The following is a 23,542-nucleotide window of genomic DNA, read 5'->3' on the forward strand; positions in this document are numbered from 1 at the left end:
TCTTCAATTCTGGACACAATCCAAATGAGAATCTGATGACTGCATCTCTTAAGATGGGTGGAAAAATGTGGGCACTGATGTACTTAAAGGCACCCACCCAACCTTGGTGCTCAGGCACCAAGGATAAACATATCACATCAGCCACCTCTCCTAGAACTCCTTCCTGACAATCAGGGGAAAGCACTCCCTTTTTGAAGCCTGGAGAAAAAGAGAGATAAATAGAGGTTTCTTAAAGTACACTGACCAGTGAACACACTCAGAGGCGTGCGATTTCTGTAACACTGAACTCACCAAACTCCTTTATAACTTCTGCTTATAACTCTGAATGATACTTTCATAAAGTCAGAAAATACAACCCCATTAGCACTGTTCTGCACAAAGCAGAGAGCATTTCTATCCATTTATGTCCTCAGATGTCTTTTCAGTTGATTCAGTCACTGGCCTTTGCTGTGAATGAATTCACTTGATGAAGCCCAAGGTTTGACTTGTTTCTAACACTGTGTTATATAATTCTTCTTCATTTGTACATTAACTTCACAGGTTTCTCTAGCAGGAATTAATTCACCACCATGAGACTTGAGCTTTATCCATTTTACTTTCTATTGCTTGTGGCATATCAAGAAAACTTATTACTTTAGGAATTATGCCTTACTTAAATTAAACATTTAATTTCCTTTCAAGTTGATTGGTCATTAATCTTCTAGTTCATAGAAGCAATGTTATCTGTTGTTCCTCTAAAGATTTCCTCTAAGCTAGTCTTGGTTTCTGTCTTCTTCTTTAGTTCATGATGCACGTAATAAGTTGGCATTTCCATATTCTTACTAAAAACATGGAATCATCTGTATTTCAAAATGCCAAGTATTTTTTGCAGTTTGTATCACTTTCCATACTTGCTCCATATGGTACTTGCTGTGGTATCTGACCTCAAGTCTGATTTTCTTCTGAGCTGAAAATATTTTCTATTTCAAATTTTTTTGTTCTGGGTTATGTATTGAGAATTTTCTTCACTCCATCTCAATATCTGTTTATCCTGGGTAGTTTCTTTTGTTTAACTTTGAAAGGGTCATTTCCGGATCTTACAGTAGTCTTTCTTTAATTACTCTTTTCTGTACATTCCAGGGATTTTTAAGGCTTTTGGATGTTGAGGAATACATCTAGCGCAGGTACCTTGGTTTGCAAGCTGCAGTTTGTCTGCAGACTGAGCTCTGTGTGGGAGCCCAGAGAGACAAGAGGCCATGGACTGCCAGCCCTCTTCATAGCAAACAGCACAAGTGGCACCAGCCACGTGAAGGCACACTGGGAACACAGCAGGAGCACAGGACACAGGAAGAAGGGTGAGACTTGTGAATGCTTGGATGGTGAGGGGATAAAAGCCCAGGCGTTTCTTTATTGGAGATCCCTCCTCAGAGGCACCAGCTTGAGCTGTTTCTGTGTTGCAGCACTGTGAATAAATTGTTTTATGGAGCAAGACATACAAGGCTCTGCTATGGGAAACCTGGGGTGGAAGCAGTGAGGAAACCTGGTCTGCTTGTGTGAGTGGGGGATGTGCAGGAGTCCAGCAGGACCTGCCAGGTCACTGGAGCTGCCCCCTGTGAAGGGGCTCCAGCCCCAGCAGTGACAGTCTCTGGTGCTGGGAGTGTGACTGCCAGAGTCTCACAAATGGTCAAACTGGGAAGTTTCCTTAACACCAATGTAATTCAGATATCAACTCTGAATGCCTACTCTTTTTTGACAAACATAGTTCAGATTTTTATGTTTGCATGGAGTACTATCTTTCTGTAAGGCAGCTTCATAATTAGCTGCATCTGTCCAAGCTGAGAACAACTGAAAATAAGAGATTCTGAAGAAGGTATTGTCAAATATGGAGTTACTTTCTGACTGGTTTCCTTCTTCTGAAAGCATCCACATCTTATTGCTACCAATTAAAGTGCTATTTAGCTTGTTTCAGTTGTCTGCACAGTGTATGATGAGACTTTAAACAGACGCATTCTCCTGTCCATTCCATTTATCCTTGATTCTCTGTGCTGTTCTTGACCACTTCAGGGAGAAAGTGTCTGATGAGATTTCTTTCACTCAATGGCAAACGCCAACCAGCAAGCACTGCACAGTGCACCTTCCTCCACCGTATAACTCCTCCTCCTAACTGGTTCAAGCCAAGACTCCCTACAGAAATCAATTCTGCAAAATTCAGTAATACCAGTGCCTTCATTTACACAAGGACAGGGACCCAGACAGTGGCACCTGTGCCAAGTGAGGGGCTGTGCAGAAATACTTGAAGGGAATGATATCTGATACTAAATAGACAACCTACACCTGCACAGTGCTTGGGTGATTCTCACAGATGGAATAAATTCTTTGCATGGAAAGTATAAATGAAAATAGTTACAGGCTCTCTAGCTTTAATAAAGTCAGAAGTCAAACCAGAAGTAAAAATTAAGCCTCCCTTTAGGTGATGAGTTATAATTTTTAAAATTACTTACCGTGGTAGAAAGGTGAGATAAGGCCTTAATGTGGAGAAGTTCTTCATATATAAATTCTAAGTCATCTACAGTTCTCTGGCCAGGGCTATAGAGAGAAGATAAAAGGGATAATTCAATGCAATAAATGGTGAAATAAATACTTCACAGGACAGAAAAACACAAAATGCTGCTGAACTGTCTAGTAAAGTGTACATCCTCACCAAACAGGGACTGAGTGATGTTTCTGGCTGGAGGACTGAAACACACAAAGGATGGAAGCTCTGTGAATGCTGCCTGAATGACACTGAGCAGCAGCCATGGCAACCACCTTAGAGAGATCCTGATTAGGCAGCTTTTCTGATTAAATCAAGTGTTCTATATATGTATAAAATGGTCACATAAATCAGAAATGGTACATAAAGATTTGTTCCTTTCAAAAGGACTCCTGAGCGTGGGGCATGCACTATTTTTCACAAGCATAACTAATTAGCTGTAGCAAACACAGTTGTAGGGGTTTGTAAAGGAGGTGTGAACTTCTGCTGAACAAACTGGAGATGCAGCAGTGCATCTTGGAGAACAGCTAACGACTGCTCTACAGTTAATGCTGAGTGCTGCTGTTTAGCCACAAAGGTAAATAAGAACCACTCAGTAGTTTCAGCTTCTCTCACTGAAAAATACAAGAAGCTTGTGCTAGAGAAGAATTATTCCTTCATCAATGCATTGATGAAGGAATAATTCTTATCTAGCACAAGGAGTAGTAAGGAGGCTGGCACTGTGGCTGAAATAATTGCATTTCTGTAACCTACCCAAAATTTTCTGATTGCTAAGGAAGGGCACAAATACTGTGGGACTGCACTGTGTCAGAGATGCTTTGGAGGATCTAATAAACAGCACACAGGAGGAGTTGTGGGAGCTTGACAGTAACTCCCAATCTTTTCTCACTCACAAGGTTCTCTTCAGTTACAATATCTAATACAATATTATTTTCTAAAAGAACAATTTCTCCTGTCATATAATTTCAGACAGCACATTGGAGTGACATACAGACACACAGGAAGAAAAATACCTTTAAAGCATTATTTCAAGCTATTTTTGTAGGACTAAGTCCTTCCAAACAATATGATATAGATTTGTGAAAAGCAGATTACAAGTAATTAATTCAATGGGCCAAGAACAAAAGAAAAGAGCAACAAAGACATAAGGGAAACAATGAAAATGGTATTCAAGAGAGGAAATGGGATACAAGAAGTCCAGTCTGAGGGCAGGAGTTCCAAATGAGAAGGTTTACATGCTCCACCATTACAACAAGCACAGTTCTAAATCCTGCTGTCTGCAATGTCTGGTGTCAAAAGAATTAACAGCACAATTGAATCTTTGGACAGCTCTAAAAGAAAAACTACAATGATACAAGTTTTCATCCTAAAATGTCAGTATTACAGGAGACTAGCACCTAGAGGATCAGGAAAGCCCTATGAAGAAATATTGTGCTCTACAGATTTTCTGCCTAGTCACCTCCTGATTCAACAGTCTGTCTACATCTTGTGTGAGACACAGGGAGTAGCCCGCTCTGTTACTCTGGAATTATACTGCATCTTTTTACAAAAGTAGCTGGATGGAGACTTCTTTTGGATGAAAGAAGTACTGAAGAAGTCACAGAAAATATAAGGAGAACTGACATCTCTGCTAAGCAAGCTTTACTTTTCTTCTGTTCTTCACTTACCAATGACATGCATTTATTATTACCCAAATTAAAGACAAATTCAGACTACAAATAATTTTGGATTAAATTACTCTTTTCTCATACAGAATCAAACTATTAAGGGAAAACCAGAAATTGGTTTGGTACTGCTATGCCCTCTAGTGACTCAAAATACTCCAGTTTCTGAATCTGGCTTGAAATTACAAGGCTGACCCTCCTAGTGATTTATGCAACCAGCTTAATTAAGTACAGCATAAAACGAAGCCAGTACAAGCTAGCTAACAAAAAGTAAGGATTTTAACAAATAATAGGGAAGTAGCAACTTTAATTTTATTACATGCTTGCAAAACGAGTATGTCTTGGAGAATATAGTGTAACAAGTTAAGAAATTTCTACATTGAATCAAAAGATAAAAGGATGATGTGTTACTACATGAGATCTCTATCAAAAAGACAAAAAGACACACTCTTCTTTCAGCATGTCCATTTGCTTCCCATGCTAGCACATTGGAAAGACTGACAATCTGTAGCAGATATCTGTACCTAGTCTTTACTTCTGTTCCTGCAGATGTCACGTGGAGAGATATTAGGCATCATTGTGTCTTTAAAACCTGTGTGGTGACCCACTGATGTTGATTTGTAGGATCCTGCTGTGTAAAGACCTAGTTTCTGCAGGGGACACATTCTAACAGCAATAGCTGGTTATAGAGCGGATAATAAGTGGAATAGGTAGGGAACGAGGGTACACATTAATGGACAGAACTCAGGTGATATTAAGTGATCAATAAAAACTGTTCAGTGCTTGGAGAATTTACCAAGGTCAGAGACATCGAGCTTCTCTGTGACTAGGATGTTGACAACAACACAGTACTTTACCATTGATAAGCCGTATATGTCAAAGCAGTATCATTGATTATTTTTATTGTACAGCTAACCAGAAAATTCTCAGATAATATGAACAAGGGAAAAGATCAGAGACCCCATAACATTGTGATTAAGTGTCAAATGCTCTCTATGAAGAAAAAATGTGCTAAGTGAAGCCACTAAGAACATATAACACAGATTTATTACTTCAGTCACACTGCTAACTTACTTTAGGCTAGGGCATTAAAAAGAGAATGTAATCCATAACATTATCTGAGCTAAATACTATTGTCGGAGGATTACAAGTCTTCCTTTAAAGACTCCTGTTATTATTGTGTTTAGCTTTGTATTATAGCATCCTATTAAATTAGGGTTTACCATCAGGACATATTTTCATACTGAAGGGGGGGAAACACTTAGGGAGGAGCTGTATTAATTCTACAGTAATTTTTACAGGAACTTTAGCAAGGTCTGCACCTGTGCTACAGCCATTATAAGGAGCAGAGAGCTGTGTTTGCTACTCCACAAAAAGCTACTTTCACATTCAGTATATGTGTTTCCAAAGGAAAAAAAAAAACACAATAGCAACAAGAGCCTGCCAAAAATTTCCCTGAGCTCTATTCTGTTTTTTAAACTATAGAACATTCTTTCACAGTTTGACAGTTAAAATGCTGCAGTTAATGTAATAAACAGAGACTTTTTTAAGTTGGCTGTCAAAACAAGTGACACTTTTTGTTAGAGATTTTCAGATTTTGAACAATAGAAAGTACCTTTCAAAGCAACAGCTTCATTATACAATCAAATTCTCCAAGTAATCTTCTCATCAAAGAATATTGTCTTATTTCTTTCAGGGTAATTATCTGAGTTCTGCAACCTCTCTGGAAATGGTTACTGTTATAAAATGCAGCTGTGTTGGCTTGAAAATTGTGGGTCCTGCTCAGGTCAGCTAGAGTCAGCATCTCTGAAGCCTTGACAATTCCTTTGAACTTTTGGCAGCTGTAACAGTGTCTAGTCAAAACTAGCAGGACTCTGAGGATTCATGGAGATTTTAACAGCTTTGCTACAGCTCAGTCCAGGGAAGATTTTCAACTAACAAAATCATGTACACTGAATACTAGAACAGTAGTTAATATGGTCCCTGGCAGTACAAGGTTACTTCAGTGAGCAAAGGGCTGCAAAAATTATCCACTTTCAGGGATAGGGAAACATGTCAGATGATATCAGTCTTGAGAAAACCTCTTTCTCCTCACTATATTCCATGAAAAATCTCATATTAGTATTCTTTCAGGTGACGCTGTGCAAGTGACAACACAGAGAGAAGAGCAGTACTTTCCACAGCATTCTTCCAGCCTTTCAGTACTCTGTAAGCAGTCCAGATGATAATCAATATTTATCTTGCTATTGTAAACTTACACTCACTGTTCTGGAAGTCATGACAGAAAGCAAATGAAGCAGGCAGCCAAAACCCACGATAACCAAAAGGGAAATTCGTAGAGACAACCTGCTCAGTTAGCTGAGGCACAGGACAGAGTGCAGAGAAGCAGGGTCCCAGCACACACCTTTGCTCAGACTCCAATGACTGGTGTCTGCTCAGAGGTGCAAAAGCTCACATTTTCTGCTCAGTGGAAAGGGCACAGGACATGTCTGCAAGGGTACAAGATCTCAATTCCATGACTCCCTAAGGATGTATGCAAACACTCTGCTCTCACTCTGGCTTGTCCATGTATTTTGGGTAACAGGGAGCAAGTGCTCCTTTGGTTGTATTGACTAGATCTCTAATAAGGAGAAGAAATAAAATGTATACTTCAAATCTATTGCTGCATGACAGGGTTTCCTGTTTATATAAGCACAAGTGTTTGATGACACTTTTTGAAATTCAATGCTTTCAGCAAGTTTTTGGAAAAGTGCTGTTGAAATGAGCTTGTGATCTAAACAGGAATGGAGCCTGGAAAGGATACAGATGGAAACAGAACAGGAACAAGCACTTGGGTTAGGTGATTCAAAAATCTTTTACTCTGAAAAGTGTTCTCACACTGTAAGCAGGGCCCACTCCTCTCCCACAGCAAAGACAAACTTTGCCAATAGCCTCAAGGTAGCAGGATCCAGCCCTGAGTACCTGCCTGTCTGAGTACCTGAATGGCCCCTTACTTCAGTGAAGGTGAGTTTAAGTTATTCCTTATTCTCAGTGTGTTTAATTAGCAGCAAAATATGTCTGCCATGGCCACTAAACCCTATCTGCTTAATGCGTGCCTTCAAGGGAGGGTCAGAGTTTATACTGGCTTTGAAGTCACTATAAAGCTGTCTGAAAAAAGGCTGATAATCAATGTAGGTTTCTCTTGTTTCCATGTCACAAGGAAGACCCATAATATTAACTCATTATTCTGCTTACGGTTTCCTGAGAATCATCCTCATATGAGCATCTGGCCCAATCTGAGAGAGAAGCAGCATAGTATCCTGTAGCTCCTCATCACACTCCTTTTTCTCCTCCTCAGTTGGCAAAGGGGCATCTTCACGCTCATCATCCAAAAATCGATAAAATAAGTATTTGTCTTGAAAGTGGTGTTCTTGGTCCACTGAAAACAACATAGCACATCAAATACTGAATGCTCCTCCATGAAGCAAACCTTGTTTGCTGTGTAGTATGATGTTTGTTACAGATAGATTATTTAAGAAGGGAAAGAAAGCTACAGAAAAACTCTAAGAGCATGAAACTATTTCTCATGTATGCAGCTTGAAGGGTACACTTTTAAATTGTGTACTACAAATACTATGCAAAAGTGTGTTTTGGGTGTGTATAAATACATGCATACACATGTATATGTTTTTTTATTAGTTCTGTTTTCTTATTGTTTGAAACTATTTCATTTAATCAAACAAATTACACTGGGGAAAATGGTTATATTATGAATTTCTAAAAGGTATTTTCTAGCACAAACACTTTGCTCTACTTATTTAGACAGGCTGTAAAAGGTAGCAAAAGCAACTAAACTCCTTGTGATGTACCAGAAATGTGTATTATCAAGGTATAATCCCGGGGCAAGTCCATTGATCTGTGTCCTGGTGGAATAACTCAATGCATGAACTGCCAAGAGAAGACCTCTAAAGCAACATTATGATACTGCAAACCCCCAGTCTTCCAAAGTAAGTCAGAGTGATGTGTTGAGTTGGATACTGTGATGCAGCTTGCACTAGCTTTCCCCGGAGAGTTCAAGGGAATATATGGTAGGAATTCAAGTTAGAGCCCTCTAGGGTAAGGCAGCAGTGGAAACAATCTGCCTTCTCCCTGACAGAAATGGAATTTTCTCCCTGGGATATGGGAACCACAACAGATGATAAATGCAAGTTTACTGTAATAGAGCTACTCTTCTACATTTAATAAAAATGTATATGCAAAGATTCAAATACGAATATTGCTTTAGAAACACACCCTTTTTGAGGGCTGTAATATCCTGTTACCCACTAAACCCTGCCAAATGGAAACTGAAAGTCAATGTAAATTGCAATCAGAAAGCTAACATAAAATCACAGATTTCTGCACTGGAATATCTGGTGTGCTGAATTTGGAATCCCCTCCAAAACCAATGCAAATCATTCCAAAATTATGAATCTGAGCAAACACAAACACTCACATTCACTTCAAAATACTGCAAATCTTTGATGAAGGTTAGTTTAATGCATGGTAATACATCCCTTGGTTTTGGCCTGAGTGCTACCCAGTTTTAACAATATAAGCACAAGCCAGTGTACTCCTAAGTATAATTAGACTATCACTATCAATTGTTCATTTATGATGCAATACGGTCATAAGTTAAAAAGCATACTGGCAAGATTCAAATAATACTGCCTGTGTGTTGCACTTGTACCTATGAATGAACATAGGCTGCTTTGTGGCATTTATTTTAGGCTCATGATGCCTTTCTTTTTCATGAAAAAGAATATAGAGGTGTTGATGTCACACACTGCCCATATTTTCTTCAAGATAGTGATTTTCTTTATCTTACCATGGTTAAGAACACCTTCTTCCAGCAGTACTTGCCACATGCCAACAGCCTGGGTTCGTAAATGGACACAAGGACTTTGTTGCATCATCCAGTCAACTAGCTCTGTCCCCACACAGCATTGCCTGAAGGACAGATAAACAGACAGGAATGAAAAGGAAGCCTGCCAGGAGAGAGACTGCACACAGTAACTGCCAACAACAGTGATATCTTAAACTCTGTACACAGTTAAATCTCCCTGCAGAAAACCCCATGTCACCATCTACATACACATGCTTGAAATACCAGTGAAGGTGTCCAGTTTTAAGATCACCTTAGCAAAGAAGTGTTTTGGGAAATGCAGAATTCAGAGGATCTATTTGAGCCTGTGACACCTGGTACAAAACCTACAGCATCAGTGCAACAACCTCCAACCCAGTATTCAAAAGAAACGTCTGGATACCATGGGATACCAAAAGCCTTATGCTTCTCAGAATCTTGCATGCAAGCAGAAATTTAATACTGTAAAAGTTATGCCAATGCAGCCTCCACAGGAAGAGTGAGTGCTATGAGGGTGTTCCTGCATTTGTAATCAAATTTCTGTTACACTGTATTTGGAGACACAGGTTTTGGTACAGTGTTCTGAGGCTCTCTCATGTGAGGTCTTGGTAACCTTGCACCTCCTGACTGACCCAGAGGCAGAGAGCAGGTCTCAAGTTCTGGAGAACAGCCAAAAAGGATTAAAAAAGAAAAAAGCCACAGGGTCACTTAGTAAATTCCTTATCCTTACACTCCCTAACTCAGCAGAACAGTAAGAGTTTTCCCAGTTCTGTGTAAGAGAAAATGGTGCAGTTGTTTGACCAGCACTGCTCTTCATTTATCATATATGCTCTTCTGTTATTCTAGACCAATCAGCAATGTCATATTGAGACATATTCTTGAATCAACTCACAAGTGCCAAATACCTTTGTATTTTAAATATATTTTGGACTGAAATATGGAAAATCAAAGTATTTATTTCAAATGAAGATCAGCAACATATTGATTTACTATTTAGAAAAAGACACACTCAGAGATTTAAAAAAAATTTTTACTTAAAAATTCTCTGAATAATGAACTAGGTATTTGATTTAAACATTAAACTCTAAAACAAACAGATTATTTCTTAAGCCAATAGTAGGCAGACCCTGACACCTTGCAGGCAGATTTCTTTCTACAAGTGCCATTGTTATCCCACTTCAGCAAGACTGTGCTGCCACCAGCAGGAAGACAAGAGAGTCTGACAAAACACTGGAAAAAAATTTAAATAGAACAGCAAATCTGCATCAGGAATGTTTCTCACCAGGTGAATTTTCAGAACACCACAGTGAGCAAGACTGCTGTAGCAATCAGTACAGGAACATAACATATTAATAAACTTTTCTATTATCTCTTCCTGATATACAAAGAGAACAGAATCTTCATTTTAACTTGGTACTACACATAATATTCCAGCTAACTATGCTATTAACTATGCTTTGGAAGAGTGTTTGTATGTGAACGCTCTGTTCACAATCACAGACTCAATTTCCAGTCAAATTACTTCAGAAAGGATTTACCAGGCCCATTAAAAACTCAAATAGCATCACAGAATAATTTCAGACCTTTTGAGACCTGCAAGTATGGTAAGGCATACATGACAAATCAGAGAATGGCAGGCATAAAAATTCAGAGACCTCCATACAATCAGCTCACACACCTGTAAGTCTTCAGATGGTATTTACGATCTCTTATCATGTGAGGAGCTCGGGACAGAATTGTATTTCGCAAAATCTTTCCAGCTCTAAGGATCTTTTCTGAAGGAACCTTGGTGATCATGGAAAAAAATAAAGACCAAGAAACACAGATTTTAAACTTTCTGGAATCTCTGTACTGCTTTCTGCAAAACAAAACACAAATGCTCTCCTTCCTGAATTAAAAATCCTCTTGCACAGAAGCTTACTTTTTAGAGCAATGTAGTATATATTAGGGATTTTAAATTTCACATACTTCTCACATCTAACAGAAAGCATCACTTCAGCTGATTCATATTACACTGTTGTAAATAGTTATTTCTATTTGTCTAGTGGCCTGGCTCTACAGCACACCTGCATTCTATTACCTGTGTAATGGTTTTAGTAGGATGATGTGGGATGTGAGGATCAATAAGAGGTGTCTGAAAAATAAAATGAAATTAAATACATTTTTTTAAGGTTGACCAGAAAAATAAAGACTAAAGGAAAAAAAATTAACAAAAAAGCTGTAATAACAAAGAATAATGCGGAAGTCCAACCTCTGCCCAGGACACAGGAATATATAAAAAGCTTCTGAACACATCCTCCTAAAGGCAAACTTGGTTGTTGAGGCTCAGCAAATTAAAAGAGTGACATGACATGTGAAGATGAATAACAAATCTGTGCTAAACTTTGTCAAGTACTAATGAAATGGGCAATGGCTGAACGTCACGTCAGATCTGAGCACACACAGGCACAGTTACCTCTTTGCCCCATACAACAGCGCTGCCCCACACGCATCTGCTCTGCCATTCACCCCCTCACCACAGAAATTCTCTCCTTCTTCAGCACCTTTTTCTATTCAGCTCTTTTCTCCCTTACAGCACAGCACAAGAAACAGGAATGGAGATAGAGATCTTCTTCCTCTGTGTTTTCTAAATTATCACCAGGCTGAGCTGGCAACCCTTTTATAGCTGCTCTCTGAAATGCAGAGGCAGGCAGGCCACTCGCAGGGACCCAGGCAAGGACTGGGGCTGGCGACGAAAAAAGGAAAGAACAAAGCAAGTGGCCTGGTTCTACAAAGGGAGGAGTGAAAGGAAAGACCAGCGGGGCTCTACAGGGGAGAAGGGGATGAGAGAAATGGGAAAACAGGCACATAACAAACAGGTGAAAGACGGAGACAGGGAGCACATGGCACAACACAGAGGGAAAAGGAAAGCGGAAGGTTAAAGGACAGTAGAAACGGAGACAAAGGTGAGCAAGAGCGAACTTCAGCAGCCACGTGAGGATGATGGGCAGACCTTTGGCTTGTAGGGCCTGGTAGTTACAGCATGGACCAAACTCACTTTGAGTGTGAGATGTCAGGACACGACACAAGGGCTGGCTTTGGCCGGTGCTCAGGGCTGGCTGACAGCAATCAGGCTGAGCAGAGCCCTCCCTCAAGGGCAAGACTGTGCACCTCGGCCCACGGCAGCCACGGTGCCCGCGCAGCCCCGCGGCAACGCCAAGGCAGCCGGGGCAGGATCAGTCAAACACACACCAGGCACTTCTGGGCTGAGGAACTGGTTGCCTTACACTGGGCATCTGGCCATTAGCTCCCATGGGATTTTAATGATGTGACACAGTCCTTGTACTTATCAAACTGGGCTAAGAGCTAAAAATGCAGCAGGAAACTACGGTGGGAAGGGGAAAAGCATATGACAGAAATCAATAATCTTAACATAGAGGCCTGTATATGGAAACCAATACAAAGTTCTTGTTTCTATTCATACCTTACAAGAAATCTCTGAAAAGGCATATCAGTACAATTAAAAAGGGATTCCTGATTTTCCTCATTTATTAAGTCAACATTTTTTTATAAACTCATTTAAGTTCCAAACATTTCTGTTCAGCCAGAAGAGCAGTAGCACATCCCTCAATATTTCTTGGTTTCTGGAACTGTGTGGAATCTGCTCTAGATGGTCTACATTTGCAGTTAACATAGGCAAAGAATAGCAAAATCTTTTCAAAGATGCTTCTAATGAAAACAAAACCACAGAATAACACTCTCAAACAGGTACAATATCTTCAATCTAGCCTCCAGATTTTAATTCTAGTTAGGAATATACTTAAAGGAGAGATAAAATATATAAGACAAAAAATATAGGAGATTTTTAGAGCAACAGACTAGCAAAAACAAATGCACATTTTTGTTATTTGGAGTTTCAATTAAGTTTTTAAAAAAATGCATAAACTTATAGGTGAAAAATTTACCATGGATGAAGATTTTTTAATAAATCTCCCAACCGAATCAAAACAGAATATAAGACAGCATTTGGAAGGAATCTGATTCAACCCAAAAAGGTGAAAGCTAAGACACAGCACAAGAATCTCCAGAAAGCAGCAGGAAGGCTTATTCACCGACATCCTGACCAATACAGAAGGATCAGCTGCAAAGATTGAACATAACTTGGGTGAAGGTGATCATGAAATGATCTAGTGTCAGAACTTTACAGAAGGAAGAAAGAGCATCAAAGCGGACACAATGCACTAGGAAGAAAAGTTTCCATAAAAACAGAATACTGACAGCTATATTCCTGGATTGAGTCATGGAGGAACAAGTGTGAGGTAAAAGGAATTAATGGGAGCTGGCAGTTACTTAAAGAAACCATATTAATCATACATACAATATATACTAGAACTTAACTAGAAGGTGAAGTAGAGACTTAGCTAAAGAAAGAGCTCCTCACTCATACACAGAAAGGAGAAAGTAGGGGGTCTAAAGCAAGTATAAATTGAATAACAAAAGACAGAATTAAAAAAGCAAAGGTATTAAATGAAACAGACCTGCCAAGAAATGTCAGGAGGTACAAAAATATTCCACAAGTACATTAGTAGTAAAACAAAGAAAACAAAGAGTGTTGAGCTATTGTTTAACAGAGGGAAATCTATTTACAGGTGGTTCAGGAAGGCCAGAAACTTTTGATTTATTTTTAATCAACGTTCATTAGAAAGATCAGTGGCAGAGAGATGGTTAATATCTTTGAAGAATTAATGAGACTAAAGTACATACATGTGGAACAGAGGTCCTTGATGATCCCATTTTTCAGGACTTCTGAATAAGGGAAAATTTATCAGGCAAAGAGCTCAGATAAGCAATCCAATTACAATAGTTTACAAACTATTATGCACCTCCTGGCCACAGGAGTGACCACTGTAAGTGCTCTTAGCTTTCCTTCAGTGTGAGATAAAGCAACACAGCAACACCACACATAGTTTGCTGATCTTCCCAGTAGGGCAGGAGGTCATATGAGTCTAGAGGATGGAGAAGGGAAAGCTGCTGGTGTTGGTAGGGGAAAGCAGAAAATTAATATGAGAAACTGTGGTAAAAAGGCTTTTAGCATTAACATTGAAAAACTCCTTATCTGTACATTTATGGATTCACATTTGAGCCATTCAAACAAACCCTTCACAAGCCAATCACAAAACTCCCTATTTAAATTGGGGTGAAGCAGAGAAAGCAATAATTTTAGCCTCCATTCCTTTCAAGATTCAAATATTTATGCATGAGAGCAATATCACAGATTTAAATAGGACTATTCATGTGTATAATTTTATGCACACATTTAATCTGTGGAGAAATAGGCCTTAGATTTCAAACTACAGGGCAAGGCCTGTCTTTATTTTAGTGTTTCTTACATCACTGAGCAATATGCAGACAAATAAATAATAAAACGAACAACAATAATAGTGACCTACTATGAGATCTGTATTTGTGAATTTGTTTGATTCTGCTTAATGAAATCCAAGAACATCTCTTACAAAAATAGATATTTCTATTCCTCTTGTTAAATAGCTGTAAAGGGATGTCTCTGAGCCTTTACATATGAATGAATACTTCAGATCTACAACAATTTGGATCAGTAAAATCAAGTGATGAAGGGAACTTAATTTACTATTCTCAAATGCAAACATAGGATATGTGTATTGCAAAGAACTAAGGTGAAAAAAGTAAAAGCCAATGAATCGGGTTTTTTTTCACATGACCTCAGTGTAGCTCATCTCTGAACAGAGAACAAGTTTCAGTATTGATTGGAGTTAACCACAGCATGTTACCAGGGTGATCAGATAAGCCTGTGCACTACTGTTGATCAGCTGGGGAACTGAAAAGAATTGCAAGTGACATCTGTTTTCCTGCTGGCTGCCAAGGGGATCCAGAACAAACAAAGGACAAAAGCCACACACACATTGAAAGGTGTCAGCAGCAACAGCCACCTCACTAAGAGAGGTCTGTTTGGTTTACATCCTCAGTATTTACCACTATTGGTGATTTATGGTCTAATCCAAATCCTACTGAAATCACAAGGAAGTCCCTAATTGATGCAATGAATTTTGAGCCAAGCCCACAGCATCTGATTCTCCTAAGTGTTTCTCAGGGAGCAGAGCATCTTTAGCTCTTACTGGTTCCAAATGACTCCTGATGCCTTCTGACAACTGACATTTTTGAATATCTTTGTATACATCTCCCAAAAGACTTCTAGTGCCCTACGTGGTACATATAGGAAGAAATAAAATATACAAAAAAACCCGCATTCCCACAATATTGGCAAAATCATAGCCAGCCAGCAGGATACAGCTGACAACTAGGCAGAGTCCCCACTGCCCCCCCACGCAACACCACCCACCTCACCATTCTTTCTCAAGCTTTTGGTAATGTCATCTATTTGTGCTGCTTCAGAATAAAGGCAGAGATAAGAGTTCCAAAGATGGTGTAGAGATGACTTTTTCCAATACAGGCCATTATTTCCAGCACTACAGAATAACCATGTAACAGGGATAAAGTTGAGCATACAGTATCACAGCTTTTGGAGTGTATTTTCAGCTGGAAAGCAGTCTTGGATGGAGTATCTTGAAGTTAATTCCATTGGTCCTATTTCCAGCTGCAGTGAAGAGTGTCTATGCAGACTGCACCAACCTCTGCTAGGATACTACAGGGAAAACAATATCCTTATTGAATGCAGATTGCTGAACATGAGAGAAACAGCTGACCAAAGATCTCATCATAAAAAGGTCCTTTGGAAGACATTTTTGTCAAAATTTGAAGGAAAATGTAATCATTATTGTAGGAGTTCCCCTGAGAATAGCCTGGTTGGTCAGAGCATGGTGCTAATAACATCAAGGTTGCAGGCCTGTCTCCATATGGGCCATTCACTTAGGAGTTGGACTTAATCATCCTAGTGGGTCCCTTCCAACACAGAATATTCTGTGCTCTGTGACTATACTAACTCATACTGGATCTCTGGAATAGCCCTGTGTAGAATATGCTGATATATTGACCAATGCTTGTTATCAGAAAACAATCTATGTGATGACCTCTAACTCCTGAGGGTGCATGGTCCATAAGAAACCCTGGCACACATTCCCTGCCGTGGGCACTTCTGATGGCTGGGACATAGAACCAGCACTGAGCTCTGGGTCCCACCCAGACTGTCATATTTAATCACAGAGCCAATCACTGAATATTCTGAGTTGGAAGGGACCCACAAGTATCATCAAGTCCAACTCCTAGATGAATGGCCCATACAGGGAGATTCACCACACCCTCTCAGAAAACAGAAAAAGTGGAAATAGAAATGCAGTCATCACTCCTATCATGTAAACAATTGTAAACAATTCATTCTCCTCTTCACTCTCCCCACAAACATATGCAACAGCTGGGAGAACCAGCCTGTGCTTCACAAGATAGCACTAGCAGTCAAAAAAGCAAAGTACCTGCTCACATCTCCTAATTGGAAAAGTCCAAAACTGACAATGACTGACCTCATCCCAAGTCTGTAGGGAACTTCACAATTAACAAATACTTGGCAACTAACAAAGGACAAATTATCCAAAAAGATCACTTGTTTTAAAAGGACCAGTCTAGACAGTCTCAAATTGTACTACCAAAGGATCTTCAAGCCACCCATGCTCACAGAAGACAACTATTCTAATTTCTTAACAAACATCTGTAAACAGCAAAATGGGGAGAATGGGAAGGTACTAATGGATGAACACATAGTCACAGGATGTTTGCAAAATTAGGGAAGAAAATGATCAAATTTAAAAAATCTTCTGAGTTTCATAAAGCTATAGCACCTCTAATCTAAAAACTGATAATCTAACTACAAACTATCTAAACCAAACAAAATAGGCTAGTAGAAATTGTCAGGGCCAGTGGTTAAAGACAGCCCAGTTTTATTCTGTTTTTTTTTGACTGCATGACCTTACACAAATCACCTAATCACAGTGTGTTTCATTTTCCTCTTTCTGGAGAGAGGAATACTAATAATTTCTACCTTTGTAAAATGCTTTGAATACTGTCAGCAAATGAGCTACTATCAAAATATTCAGAGTAATGATGACTGGTTTAAAATCTATGTTCTTTAAATGTAATACAATGTGAAGACTATGCTGTATATTAAAATACATTCTAAAATTGCTTTTCTGTAGTAATCTACATTTTTTTAATAGCATAAACAGGAAAATGTGTTCTTTAAATTCTCAATATGCAGTGCAGCAAATTTATTTTAGGAAGTTAAATTGAATTCACATTATTAACACTTCTACAATGTTTCCTCGACAAACTATAAATGTCCTTCCTTTTAACACAAAATGATTCAGCCATTACCAAAAATGACACTTCACTGTGAATGTCAAAGGGAAAAAGAATATTGAAACAGACTATGACCAGTGCACAAAGCCCCCCAGAACATGGCTAATGATGTCTTATTTTCCCGTCATTTTTCTACTTCTCTGCTACAATGAAACAGCTGCTATAACTACACTGCCTGCATTGAATAAAATGTCAGAAAATGCTAACTCTGCTGTGAGCATTCCCAATATTCTGGGAGAGGTGTGACTACAGTTATCATAACGAGTTTCAAGCCAGTGTTGTCAGGGTTTCTCTCTGCTCCTGCATTTCTTTAACCTACAAAAGAATAAAACATTTTTTTGTCTCTCATGCAAACTACTGGTTTCTTTGCGTCCATGGTTTTAAAAGTATGCTTACCTGAAACTGCTTACTTCTTTAGAAACAAGCTATAATGACAAAGACTTTAAAAGTACAGTAAATACCAGGCAGCAAGGTTTCCAGTTTTTAAGGCCTGTCTCTCATTCATGGTCTAGGCACACAGCATCTATTCAAAAGACAAACTGAAGGGATGATGAAGACATTTCTAGATAACTTTTTAACTTTGGCAAGCATACCTTCAAGACTCCCAGAAGGTATTCTGTCTAGAAAACAAGATTGGATGGGCTCTCCTAGATTTCAATTACATCCAGATGCCAGAAGTGCCTTCTGAGGATGAGGTAGTGAAATTTTAGGTTAAGTGATTTCATGTCAAACATAAGGGCACCAAAACCTGGAGGTTTGAATTATGAGTGAAACAGTGAACCTGTTTAAATTAGTAGCAAAATTCTTGACTTGAGCATAGTCAAAACATTACCCAAGTGAGGCAAGAGGACTACTGCCTCCTGGGTGACAGCAGTTTATGTACTGTGTGATCTCCATTAGTCATTGCACCTCTGAGTGTCTCAACCTCTCCATGGTAAAATGGGGACAACACTGTCTACTCACAACATCAGCAAATGATGAGAATAAGCAACTGAAAACACTGCTGAATGCTGCAATTGGAATCCTGGAAGTCTAGTGTCTACAAATTCATGCTGGGAAACTTAAAGTCATTTTGAACACAGAAAGGAAGAGTGATCAAAGTGAGACATTGAAGGGCTACCTCCTGAACTCCCTGGGGAGGTCAGCAACAAGGTAAAGCCTCTGGCAAGTGGGCAAGAGAAGTTAATTTAAACCTGTTTTGTGCTTCTTCTGGTGACTTCATGTTCCTTATTCTCCAAGTTCAGGACAGTGCATTGTGTCAAAGTACATGAAATGAAGAAACATTGAATGAGTGCAGCACATGAGTCTCAGAGTCCAGCTTCCCTATCTACTCCTCTTTCTTCTTCCTGTCATCTTCTTCAGAAATAATTTTTTCTTAAAAATAAAACTGAGAAGGAATAATCTAACAACATCCACTACAACACCTTCTGATGTTCTACTTCTCTGGAGATTTTTATTGATCTATATTGATGTTTTCCATCTACATGGAATACATTTCCTAAAAAGGTAAAGGATTGTTTCTGCAGAATATGAAAATCAACAGAGGAAAGAAATCCCAAAATGATTGCTTGATCAGAACACATTATACAAAAAGCACAAACATTCTTCTTTCAGCCAGGTACTTCTCTACTTCAATGGTTTTAAGTCTTCTGTCATAAACATTAAAAAAACCCATCAAGCCCTGGTTTAATTTACATATTTGTGTGTCAGTAGAAAAGATATGTATTCTGCTCTTGACAAATATCCACAAAACAACCTTCTTATCTTCCTTAAAACTTCTATTTCCCTTGATGTCTACAAAAAGCTTGTCAAAGTGGTGGGTGTTGATGTGCTAAACCATGCTACCTACCCTATCTAATCCAAGTTTCTCAGGCTGTGTAGGAGAAGAGCTTTTTTTTCATTTTAAGGTAAAATCCAATTGTGGTCTCACACATTTATCTAGCATGAAAAGAAACCATAACTGCTGTATTAGTTAATCAGTTCGTTCAGTGCTCTTTAGAGTGTCAGTAATTGCATTGATTAAAAACATACAAAGGCATTTGGAATCAAATTATTGATCTGAACAAGACAGATCAATATGCTGTTTTTCACATTAATTCCATAGTGCACTGGGAATAATCAGTAAATAAAATACCACTACTGACTTAATGCGCATCTGTGTGAACAATAGATATTCTCTGATTAAACAGCAGATGAGTAATACTTTTAATTCCTGTCAATTACAACAAAATATTATTTTAAATGGAAAATAGTAAATATTTCATATTTGCAAGTTTGTCTTCTCTCTTTCTAATTTTCTACAGAGTTTGCTGCTGCCTAACTTGCTACTATATAAACCAGGCCTGTTCACATTTTTTCTTAATTTTGAATTTATCTCATCTTCCCTGATTAACAAGTGAGGAATAGACATTTCTAAACATACTCTGAGATGCTTCTGTTGCTAAATGAATCTTTATTGCAACTTGAGAAAAAAACTGGCTCCACAAATGCACACAGGACACTGCAGTAATTAACCCAAGATGGGTAAGGAGAGGCGAAATTACTCTACCTGACATTTTCCCCAGCTAACCACATCTCTTTACATCCCAATTCACCACAGCATGTTTCTGAAAGAGATGACCTCTTTTTACCTCTCTCAGTATGTAGCCCAAGCTGTGTAAATTCTGTGATGTCTGGCTTTTAGAGATATCACAGAACTAGCCCCATCCTTGTGAAAAGAAAAGCGCCTATTGTATGTATTTTGTAATTTATCCCCCTTTCCCCATTTCTCTTCAATGTTGGCATTGATTTTCATATTATTGTAAAAGTATTGTTTTGTCTAGCTGAAATTCTGTTCCTGCCATCTGTCAACAACTCATCCCCTTTCTAAACATAATCTCAAAATCTTATTTGGTTTAATTGACTCTTAAGTGAATCTTAGTGGGTTGTGTAAAGGATAACAACTGTTGCATCACATTAAGCAAATCATTAAAATGAAGATTCGGTGAGAAAATGCTGCTCTAGAGAAAGCTACTATAAAGAGTGAGGATGGACAGAGCAGTACTGGAGGTTTGTGAAGACATAATCATAATTCTCCTGCTAAGGTACTGGCTTTTTCTCCATCCAGTTCATATTTAAGGTTATTAAACAAATAGGTTATAAATAATTTTGTTTACTAAGATAAAAACAAGTGTGTCTGAGAAATCCTAATTAAAAGCAGTGTATCAATCTGTATCGGAAAAAAGCAGAGGTCTTTTTATTTTGGAGCCTAAATTAAATATTTTTTTGATTTCTTTACTATTCAACTCAGCTACATGTATTTGTATTTCCTCACTAAATGCTATCTTTAATTTTAAGACAGCTGCAACACTGAAGATAAAGTACACAAAGATCAAACACGTTCACAGTCTTGTGCCAAGCCTTCTTTCAGGAGGAAATTCACTAAGAGAATAAATAATGAAACTCATAAATCATAAATACCTCAACAGCACTTTATCCTTAACCTCACGGGTGCTAAGAGTCCCAATTACATTTTCACCTCTGCTGTAGAGATGTGGCATTTTTGCCTCTGCAATTCTGACTTGGAATGGCTCTCAATGAGCCCCACAAACTGGACACTTGTGGTGCTATTTGTGTGCAGCCAGCACAACAGGCTTCTGCTCTTGACTAGCTAACACAAGAAAAAGAAGAAAATCATCGAACAGCTTTTTCCCCCTATTTATTAACCTCTCAAATTTTTGTCATCCATATACAAGAAAAAACGATGCTGCTAAATGATCAGATCAGACACATTGATTACTTCTTACTGGCTCAGAACTATAATTGACTTTGTGGAATACCAATTGCCAGCATGCACTGCAGGACAGGCAGTCAAAACGCTCTGTGAGAGACAATATGAGTGACTAGAAAGAATCTGATTTTAAGATCACTGATCCAATTTTTCTGCCAAACTTGAGAAAATAATTACAAGATTCAAAAAAAATTCCTTTTGCTGTTTCAAATATAAGTGCCAAATGTGTTACTTGTATACGCTTGACTTGTCTGAAGACATGAACCTTGAAAGGGACTATCTTTTTTCTCAGTATAATTACCCACTCTTCCTGCCTTTCAACTGCAAGAGATAAATGGAGTACATGTGCATGTTTTTTAGGGGCTGGGACAGAATCTCAAAGAAAACACAGTCAAGAAGCAAGAGTCATCAAATGTGACTCCACAATACATATTCACAGACTGCCCTTGGCAGCACTGGCAGAGAAGGTAGCAAGCTGTGTTCTCATACAAGTGGAACTGAGTGTGATGCTCCTGTGGAAAGATGGTCCCACACCTAATTCACAGTAATGAGTACTTTACAATTGTAGTATTTTCTAGGAATTTCTGTTATTTTTTCCATTATTTAGGTTATTTATATAAACCACTACAGCAACACTCATTCAGCTAGGCAAGAGAAGTCTGAAAGGAAAAATGTCTCCCTAGCCAAACAGCCTCCCCTGTGCTACCCCAAGTACCTCCACAACCCTTTTGTAAGGTTAGTCAGATCGGTCAGTACTTGATTACACTAATACACTGAAAGAGGTCAGCACTGTGACTTAGATCCCCAACAAAATACAATTTTAACAAAGAATTGCATATCACTTAGTTTTGCATATTTCTATTGATTTCTGAACTTCCTCTTTCCACTCCCAGTGTATTTTAGGAATATCGCACCAAGGACTGATCACAATAAGCTCCTATAAGAAAATTTATTAGAAACATACAAACAACCATGAATCTCATGCCTTATGATGTGCAAAGTAATCCAGCATATTTCTGTCTGACAGTCACTCTATTTTTTTCTCTGACTGAAAGCTCTTTGTAGCAGAGTACTCCATCCCTGCTTTGCCTCAAAGCACCCAAAACAAACAACAATTTCATGGCTTTGGAATGCACAAAAACTACAATAGAGTCTGAATAAAAATAAAAATGAAGGGCAACATAAGTGGAGAGCATAAAAATAACAATGATTACACTTTAAGGGGGCTCTTCATTCAAAAAATACTGTGGAGATTAATATATATTAATATTCAGATGCAAAAGTCATGAATCTAAAAACTCACACAGGTTAGCTCAGGCACTGACTTGAGTATTTGGATTATTCTGCTGGTAACAGAGGAAGTCTCTCTCTTTCCCATACTGCTCATTTTTCAGCTTTTCACTCCTCCCTTATGATAAAACCCACACTACTCTGACTTGGATCTTGCAGGTAGTTTCACTGACTCAGAAAGCCATTGCAGCTCTCAAAGCTTTTCCAAGCTCAGTGTTCCATTCCTGAGTCAAGGGCAGTAGTTGCTTCTGCAATGTTTTACAGCGGTGACAGAAAAAGGGAGGCTTCCTCTTTAGGAGCTGACAATTCAACTGTACTATGTTATTGGACACTAGTCACTATTTTTCCCATTATTCATCTTCTTCCAAGAGATAAATGTAGCAATTGTTTACATTTTAAGACTGAAACATACCTACATATATTTAGTACTCTGACATTACTACCCTTAGAAAAAAAGGATGAAATTTAAAATAGAATATTCCTTTAGGTCCTATAGCTTGAAAAATTCTGCCCTTTTTTCCAAAAAGTTTAATTCATCCACCAAGAGAAGTCCTGCCTCCATCTCTTACCACTCCCACTATCATCATAGGCAATGCTATTTACTGTTAGAACCACCACAATGAAAACTCCTCAATGAAAGAAACAGACAGAACGACCAAAATTTTTTCATCCAAATTCATGAAAGGGCTTCAGGAATCCTTGAAATCAATTAAGTATGGACTGAAGAGAATTAAGTGATCTTGCCATGTACACAGGCAAATACACAGCAACCTGAACTAAGGATTTTCTTTCTCCACAGTGCCACGCTACTCATTCCTGTATAGCACTAGATCAATGAGAACCACTCCCCACATCCCCAGGTTTCATACTGGGGTTACTCTGGCTAGTTCTGTATTGGTCTGCTCAGTCATATGATTAGGCACAGCAGAAGAAACCATTTCCAGTACAAATTGTCATTAGGACCTCCAGAATTCAGGGTACACAACAAAACCATGAATCACAGATATTTCATAGGTTATCAGGGAGCTGATTATTGTAAAAGAACATGGGGCGTTGCAAGCTTTCCTTTGAGGTATTGCTATTCACAAAGACCCTCAGAAGGG

General features: G+C 38.6%; 1 protein-coding gene across 4 annotated transcripts in view; it reads right to left on the minus strand.

Moving 5' to 3' along the window:
* Nucleotides 1-23,542, minus strand: part of RAPGEF4 (Rap guanine nucleotide exchange factor 4) — a 140,863-nt gene that overhangs the window by 45,087 nt on the left and 72,234 nt on the right. For 3 of the 4 annotated variants that reach the window (XM_058027622.1, XM_058027624.1, XM_058027625.1), the window contains 5 exons: nt 11,139-11,192; nt 10,737-10,843; nt 9,023-9,144; nt 7,411-7,594; nt 2,481-2,565 (listed from right to left, as the gene is read on the minus strand). In XM_058027622.1, the coding sequence (XP_057883605.1) occupies nt 2,481-2,565; nt 7,411-7,594; nt 9,023-9,144; nt 10,737-10,843; nt 11,139-11,192 (552 nt within the window). The remainder of the gene's footprint in view (nt 1-2,480; nt 2,566-7,410; nt 7,595-9,022; nt 9,145-10,736; nt 10,844-11,138; nt 11,193-23,542) is intronic. The other variant, XM_058027623.1, reaches the window with a different exon arrangement.

Source organism: Melospiza georgiana, chromosome 7, assembly GCF_028018845.1.
Source record: "Melospiza georgiana isolate bMelGeo1 chromosome 7, bMelGeo1.pri, whole genome shotgun sequence".
Lineage (NCBI taxonomy): Eukaryota > Metazoa > Chordata > Aves > Passeriformes > Passerellidae > Melospiza > Melospiza georgiana.